The sequence below is a fragment of the Loa loa genome (assembly GCF_000183805.2).
Source record: "Loa loa unplaced genomic scaffold supercont3.5, whole genome shotgun sequence".
In the NCBI taxonomy this organism is placed as follows: domain Eukaryota; kingdom Metazoa; phylum Nematoda; class Chromadorea; order Rhabditida; family Onchocercidae; genus Loa; species Loa loa.
Window position 1 is genome coordinate 142,950 of NW_018108185.1, and position 8,229 is coordinate 151,178.

At 36.0% G+C, this 8,229-nt stretch overlaps 1 protein-coding gene across 1 annotated transcript; it reads right to left on the minus strand.

The window, feature by feature from the left end:
• Nucleotides 1-480: 480 nt before the first annotated feature.
• Nucleotides 481-7,736, minus strand: LOAG_03191 (piwi domain-containing protein). The gene is made up of 22 exons (XM_020446254.1): nt 7,594-7,736; nt 7,098-7,312; nt 6,735-6,931; nt 6,271-6,462; nt 5,902-6,046; nt 5,492-5,709; nt 4,944-5,116; nt 4,703-4,849; nt 4,479-4,560; nt 4,298-4,369; nt 3,955-4,090; nt 3,621-3,755; nt 3,443-3,529; nt 3,266-3,363; nt 2,978-3,153; nt 2,678-2,843; nt 2,411-2,534; nt 2,091-2,294; nt 1,805-1,946; nt 1,597-1,697; nt 1,233-1,423; nt 481-1,027 (listed from the first exon to the last, which is right to left on the minus strand). The coding sequence occupies exons 1-22, from the start codon at nt 7,718-7,720 to the stop codon at nt 904-906; spliced, it is 3,252 nt and encodes a 1,083-aa protein (XP_020303384.1). The 5' UTR covers nt 7,721-7,736; the 3' UTR covers nt 481-903.
• Nucleotides 7,737-8,229: the final 493 nt, after the last annotated feature.

Sequence of the window (8,229 nt, forward strand, 5' to 3'; positions counted from 1 at the left end):
GCCAATCATCTCTTTCCTGAAGTAACCCTTTAGTTGTAATCTCATCCCACTCCAAATATTTCCGAATCTCCTCCCACAACCATGAAGTAGAACACCACTTACACCAAACTCTGAATCACACTTTCTGGGTCGTTACGAAAACGATGGTTCCACATCAGAACACGGAGTCATTCGGAGACAGTCTGCAGATGAGAACTAATTTCTCAACTCCCCATACTTTCAAACGTCATCAGTACTAAGAAAAAGTGATACGAAAATGCAGCTAAGGGCTCAATTGCACCAGCCAAATTGCATCGAACCATCTACTTTGCCATAGAACTTGCTTCTTCTGACGTTACAAACCATTCCGGAAAACATGTCCGCTCATCAACTTGTCCCAGTACGATCCAATTTTTTCTTATTTATTCAGCGCTGACCAAATACAACGATATTGAAGAATAATGGAATTAGAATATGAATTTCTTTTCAATAAAATGAAGGTTCTAGTGTGTCAGCAAAATAAGTCGTATAGAGAGGCACAGAAGAAATTTGTAGAATTCTAATTTAAATTCGCGTAAGCTCTTATTATCAAAAAGAATAACAGCAAAGGACAACATTTAATGGAACATCACTAAAACATCGCATTTTGTATTTCAGATAGAAAGAAGCAATAATACATTTGGTTCCGAAAACCTTAAGAAAAATGAATGGCAGAATAATAATGCTCTTTAAAAATTATAAGAGATCCCTTAAATCTCAATAAAAACGATGGTTGAAGTAATAAAATGAGGGAATGAGAAAAGAAATAAAGGAGACGTCACCGCATTATTGACAATAAAAGGCAGAATCATAACATCAATATCGGTACGAAAAATTTTTAGAGAAATCTGACGTCCAAGGCAAAGAAAAACACCGATTTCTTCCCTATGCATTGGCTCGTGTCAATTCGAGTTCTGTATCCATATAACAAAGGCGCCGTGTGACACGATTCCAATCAACTTTTCCACCATCCAAGGTTGGTAAACGCTCTTTACCGCCAACACGTCGCCTAGCATAAGTATTAATCCATATAAACACTCCAACTTTAATCACCCAAATTGGGAAAGTAAACAAATCACTAGTCCGCTTAATTATATATACATAAGCAAAAGTTATGGGACATTACTGAATACAAACTCAGAGATGGCCAGAAACTCTTTTGTCACGTAAAAAAGGCATTAAGACAGAAACTCGAAACATAAAAAGTAACTTACAGCATAGCCCTGAAGTTATTCCGCCCTCTTTTAGCCCATTCATCTGCCTGATAAATTGGTTCTGGAATTGAAATTGCTTGATTAACAATTTGATGGGTAAAGCACAGAGCCATCATCAATGATTGTGCTTCATCCATGGTTAAATTTGCCTCATTGATGGGCATTGAATATGCCGGCAACTTCCCGGTACCCTGGAATTCCAAAATTTATTAAACCCTTGTAAGACAAGAGAATCAACTTTACCATCTTATCTCTACCATGTTATCATGATATACATCAGTTTCATACAAGAGCGAATGACCACACTACTAGTGTATCCCGAATAATCTAATTTATTCTTAAAATTTCCTATTGGATGGAAGACCTTTATGATTTTATGTGACTGCATGAAAAATTCCGTGGTATCCGGACGTGTAATATCCCTATCAATCACTGTCAACGGCAAACAGTTCTCTAGGGAGCGACCTGAAATTAGGATGTACTGGAAAAACTGAAATAATAATCTGCCGATAGAATTTCCCATAATTTTCTGTTCAAAATTTTTTAAAACTTCAAAATTTAGTAAAATTAACCATTCTCAACAGCAAAACGCTTGTTGTGCCTTTTGCAAGCAATGATGCATACTATATTTGGTGAGTAATTATCGGTCCCAGCTTCCGCTTTTCCAAAATTACGCATTCCCTGACGAATGGCTTCAATTTCGTCTTCCATTACCTTAAAATTTCGTTTTCACTTTTCTAGAATATTCGAGACGCATAAACTACCAAAGCCTATGACTTCATACATACTGTTTTAATAAACAAACCTGTTTTAATAGTAACTAAGGTAGTAAAATGAACAAGATTTTTCAAAGCTCACCATTTTGAACTGCCCCTCGGAAACGCCATCACGTGTGATAATCACAGTTTCGGGAAGCATACCATTACGACTGCCATAAAAGAGGCTCAAAATCCAGTAAATCCGTTCCTCCAGAATGGAGCTTGTTACTTGCTCTTTACGAGGTTCTTGGAATGAATAATCACCAATGAATGTTTCTGGACAGGGTGCTCCATTGAAACTAATCTGAAAATCATGAATATTTTATCCATTTCATGAAATTCCAATTCAGCACTCTTCTTGTTCCTTTCCCTTCCTTTCGGTTTTTATGCTACATTGTTAACAGTTATCATAAAACGAACTCCAAGAACACTTGGCTGAGTAGGTGGTAACCGCATTCGTCTTTCATGTTTTGGCTGGGGTTCCGGATGACATACATCATAACCGATTATAAGTGTTTTTCCAGTTGAAATCCATTTATTGGTTCTAAAAAACGCTGTAAATAACACATCAAACCAGACATGTCTACATTTGCTAAAATATGTGTGGTATTCAACGTGAATTTAACACAATACTCAAATCAAAAACTGATTTGGAAGGTATAGATTTTTGAGTGAGGTACAACATACGCAAATGATTCTGGTACGATACCATAACATTGCCCGAAATTCTTGCAGTTCAACTTGTTAACGATATTTTCCAACGTCGCAATTTTTTTCGGTGCTTCACGAGCTCTCGATCCATGTATATGCTGCGTGACTATACGGTGAAGAGCTTCATACAATTTTAAATCATCTGAAAGAATTAATTTAGCAATACAGCGACATTTAAGTTCACGAAAGAAAATTTCTACTTTTATGCAATTTTCAAGTTCTTTTGTTTCTTCTGGAAACACTTTTATAAAATGCATTAAATAATCGAATGGAAACCATGAGTATCATCACGGGAGTCGATATAAATCACAAATGCTCGTTCCTCTGGATAAGTTTCCCGAATTTGCTTGAAACAATTTTCCAGTTGTTCAAACTGCACATTTTTAATGACAGGATCCACCATCTGTATGCCTTTTTTGTAACATTCACGAACCAAAGTTTTTGCAAATGTCCTAAAATTCTATTGGTGAACTAACAGCAGATGACCTTCAATGTAGATAATACCTGTACTACAAATCTCGTTTAAGAAAATGACAGAATTAGTTGTCATATATAAGAACTCACAAAATCATATCTCCATCTCTCGCTTCATCATAAAATATAAACCAACAGCGAAGATGTGCCCTAACTAAGTACTCTTTCCCATTCATTCGCCAGTTTGCCTACAACAAAAATATATATATGGTCAACATCTGCTCAAATTCGTCTGGCTTAAAAATCTCGAAGTTACAGTCCTCTTACATTTTTGGCATCGACATCGACAACACTTGGCCGACCTTGTGCATCGGAATATCGCACTTTCGGTGCAAGACGACGATGGCCTTCAACCTGAAATTTTAATTGAACCGCTGAAAAAATGATTTAAAATTGAAAAAAAAAACGAAATAACTGGAAAACCAGGAGAAAGCACAAAACTAACAGTAATCGGAGTTGAAATAATTCGTACTCCAAAGGCAGCCATAAGTGGATTATAATGTGTCTTCTCATCTAAATCAAGTGCCTGCAAATTTCGGGCGATGTCGCGAAAACGTGCATGCGGAAGCATGGCACATTCCTGTAAGAGATTCATTTCTCAGTAAAACAGGCTAAACAATGCTTAAATGCCAGCATAACAGAATGAATATACATCGGTTCCACCAATGAAGTGCAGTGATTGTGGATATTAAACAAAATATCACAATCCATAACAGGCTATTCCAAAAATTAGAAATTTATATATCACCTATATCTTCCATCACATAAATAAATTATACTTTGATCGTATCTTTCATTTGTGATGGTGTCTGCTTACTCAGTGGTACTCTTTGATGAGGCGCAACTCGTAATACTTCAATCGGGAAATATGATGTGCCTAAATTCGTAATCAAGCGGACGGCTGGCCAATCTGCTCTTAAAAAAATTTTATTTTTATCAAATTGATTTATACTAAATCGAAGATTTTGAAAAATATGCAGAAATCAATTTTATGGTTGTCTCTTCGAATCTTTTCCCTACTAATAAGCAAGTTTTAAATCGCTTGCTCATAGCTTAAGAAGATTTAATTAAGTGAGTGTCTGTAAACCAATTTAAGTGTCTGTAAACCAATTTTAAACTTACCGGATACGATAACCTTGCTGTTTGTAGTATTGTAACATTGGAATTGGTGGTGTATTTTTGCCGACAGAAAGTCTGAAAACAACGCCAATAGTTTTATAGTATGTCTACTTTAAACGGCAAAAATTACGCAAAAACAGAAAAACGAATATGAAGTGTAAAATAAGAAAAACAACGAGCATGCCTAATCTGTCCGATAGGTTTGTCTGACAAACCAGATGCCAAAAATGATTTGTTGATGCAGTTCGAATGTTCCAATCGAAGATCTGAAAAAAATCTAACCAAACAATCGGGCTTTAAAAACTCCCACAATTTTTGCATCTGTATTCAAAAGGAACCTTGCAGAAAATTGATAGCAACTTAGGATTTCGTTATCAAATGAACACCTATATTTCTCCGGAATTATACCTCGAATAATATCGTTTAATCTGCGTACAAAATGATTGAAAAGATTTGCATCCAAAGGAGGAATAGGGGAACACGAATCATTTTTCATCAGTACTTTCTGCACCATATCCGCCAATGGAACTGCGTCAAAGAATGCTGCTTTTTTTACTAAAAAAAACTCCATTTTATAGTTCAAAAAATTATGTATATCCAAACATATTCAAATTTTATAAGCAACTTGAAAGAAATAAAAGAGTCATACAGTCAATGACAAGTGCTGGGATGATACTGCCGTTCGATCGTTCAATAATGCGAATTCCCTTATCGACACCGGTGATCAAAGTTCTACTCTCACTCAAAGACTGCTCCTCAAGTTTATACTTCTTACCATCCACCAAAAACAGTTTACCGCAACCAAATGCATAGTGCGTTCCCCTTCAATTTTTGCAAAATAATTTCAATTAAATTCAGATATATATAGATTCTGCTAAAATTCTTCCACAGCATGTAACTCTGATACGACAAACAAATGACAAAGTAATAATACAATATTCAATCTCCACTTCAAACAAGTTACATGAATAATCCAGATTCTGGAAAGTGCACAGGCTAGCCATTGTGTAAATAAGTGTTGAAATTGTAACGAAATCTTATCCTTTGCAGGATGTGACATAATCATTTTGTACTCTTTGTCTGGATAACTTCTAGTGGTGGCATAAAAATTTTATCAAAAGCTATGAAGAATCTGATTGTCACATTGGAAAAAAAAAAATGAATTACAATAGCTTGACCTAATATCAAAATACGTACTTCTGCAAAGCACTATTATTTGTGAGAATTTCAAAAAACTGTCTGAATGAGCGATCCTGACGAGCCAGATCATTCGTGACTGAATCACGATAATCGATTACATTAAAAGTATGAGCACTTTCTGCACACGGCGTTATCTCAATAAACACGTCGCATGCACCAATTAGATCACGCAATTTGGGCGTTAACTGCTCCATCGATATTTTTAAGCGAGGGAGCTGAAACAAGTTTTCAATCGGAATATCCGAATGCTTCAGCCAGGTGGCTTAGAATATAAGTTTATAAATACAAGTACGTAAATATGATATATAAATATAATATAAGCCCAATATAAATGACAAATATACATGCTTCGAACTAATCAGTGACGAAATCTTAAATTAAATTGTTTTTATGAAGCAAAATTTCACCAGTTCTTTATTAAGTGGCTCATTGGTAAATAAAGTGCTTGACAAATCATACAAGTAAGCACCACTCTCATTCAAAACGCGGTATAATTCCAAAGCGCGTCTCATTAATAGCATACATTTCTGATGACGTAAAGTCACTCCAGAGCTGCAATAATTTCAGTACCACTGAAATTGAGTGAATAAAAAAAAGTACTTGGGAAATTCAACTTTGATTCCATGTCAGTTTACCTAACACAATGCCTAATAAGCTTTAAATTTCAGGAAATAAAAATTAGTACTGTATTTCAAAACTGGAACCAAACAAATTCTCCTCACTGTCTAAAACATATTTTGAAGTGTAATCTCTAGGAAAGGACATTCAAAACATACTCATCTCTGTCGCCTCTACACAAGTCTGTGGTTCGTTCCTTTGATGTATCCGCACGGCTAGTATACATCCGCACATCATAACGGTACACAATTCGGCTTCCAACTTCCAGTGGATAGATGTTCGTTTTTACAATAACCGTTTCCCGTTGACAAGCTGGTGGTAACTTTGGTGCCATAAGACATGACGGGGGTCTGTGATTGCGGAATATATTTTGATCGTTAGATGGATTTCTAGGTAATAGGATTTCTAGGAACAAGAGTTCAAATATCCTAATAAAGTTCCTTCTTTTTCATTTTTATCTAAGCAACGCTAGTCAGGACAATTATTTGATTAATATGAAAAGAATGGTCAGCTCGCCACAGGCTCCTGACAGTTATTATACATGAGGCATTTACGCATTATATAAAACAAGATAATCACGACCATAAAAAAAAATAGAAAAAATCTCGATTAAAAAAATTACCCTGCCGACTGAATAGAATTACCCTGCCGACGATTAAAAGAATTACTCCTATGTTCCACTGATTGATGAATACTCTGGTTTTCAACCTCTAGCAAATCAGAGTCCGTTAAATCACTAAACGATGTTTGCGAATGGCAATCATCCGATATTGCTGAATTGCGTACCGAATCATAACATCTTACCGCACCCTCCGGAGTCTAAACACAAACCCTCTGATGACTAGTCATTTTCCGACGTCTTTCAAATTCAGATTTTGCTATTATTTTTTCAACAAATATCCAAAATTTAATTTATATACACTTGACTTCCTATTTCAACCAATCTTATTTGTCTTTAATTTCCTCAGTTGAACATAAGTTGTACCGAAAAAGAATCATCGGAAACAGAAGGAGGTGTAGATTCGCGAATGCACAATTGCAGCGCTGACACATTCTTTCGAGACGATGTTGGTTGTAATGAACGTGTGTCAGCCGAAACTACTACTGTGTCTATCCGCTCAGAAACTGAAGATTGTTGCGAAAGCGCTTCCGAACTAGTACGAGTCCAAATTTCCCTCCCCACCATCTCCATTTCTTCACCTGTTTCAAATTCATGCATTTAAAGAGAATATATTCAAATGACTTGATTATGTTTACCGCAGACTTGAAAAGTGAATACTAAGTGAAGAGTGACCAGCTCAATAAAACATTATTCACAATGTACGATTTCAGATAGAACAAATCCCGAGCAATCACGGTGATGAAAGAAGGCTGGCAATGTTAGAGAAACAGGAAGACCCATCTTCAGAGCACTTTTATTAATATTTTGTTCAAAGAAAATCAGTAATTTTATGAATATATTCAATGAAAAAAGAATCAACCTCCAACTGTTGCCATTTTTAACATGCGGAAAGATTCGTTTGAATTTGGCTGTCTTTTACCACGTCCGCGTGGACGAAATGTGGGAATACTGTTCCCCTCGCTTGGCGTTATTGGCGACATTAACATTGAACTCTTCTGCAACCAAACAGCCTCGTCACACTCATACAATTTAATTTAATATATTCACGAGAAGAAACTTCAACGTCAACATCTGCATCAGCATATTTAAAGATCTACTGATGAATCAACCCAATGAAGGATGATGCAACAAAGTCGCATGCAGATGTTTATTCATTAAAACTCTACAAACCACGAACCCATTGATCGACGACGACAGAGGATTACTATAAAGATATGAACACTGGTTTCGAAGGAGAAAAGGTATGGAAGAAACACTACTAAAGGGAGAATAACTTGAAACTGACCGATGATAGAATCTAATGGAGAGATTTAGTCGCAGTGTCCAGGAATATGACCCTGAAGCCTTACACAACTGAGGGAAATGAGGAAAGTAATCAGAAGTGGAGGATGAATATCAATCGAATCATGCCACCGTCTTGATTAAGTCCCTCAAATTACGGAGACTAAACGACTACTTAGTACACACACACACATATACACACACACACATAAAC

Coding starts and splice junctions, on each gene's coding strand:
- LOAG_03191 (XM_020446254.1), bottom strand. CDS start 7,720: ATGTTAATGTCGCCAATAACGCCAAGCGAGGGGAACAGTATTCCCACA. Junction 7,313..7,593: donor AAAAATGGCAACAGTTGGAG/GTTGATTCTTTT, acceptor AATTTGAAACAG/GTGAAGAAATGGAGATGGTG. Junction 4,091..4,297: donor CAGCAAGGTTATCGTATCCG/GTAAGTTTAAAA, acceptor AATTTTTTTAAG/AGCAGATTGGCCAGCCGTCC.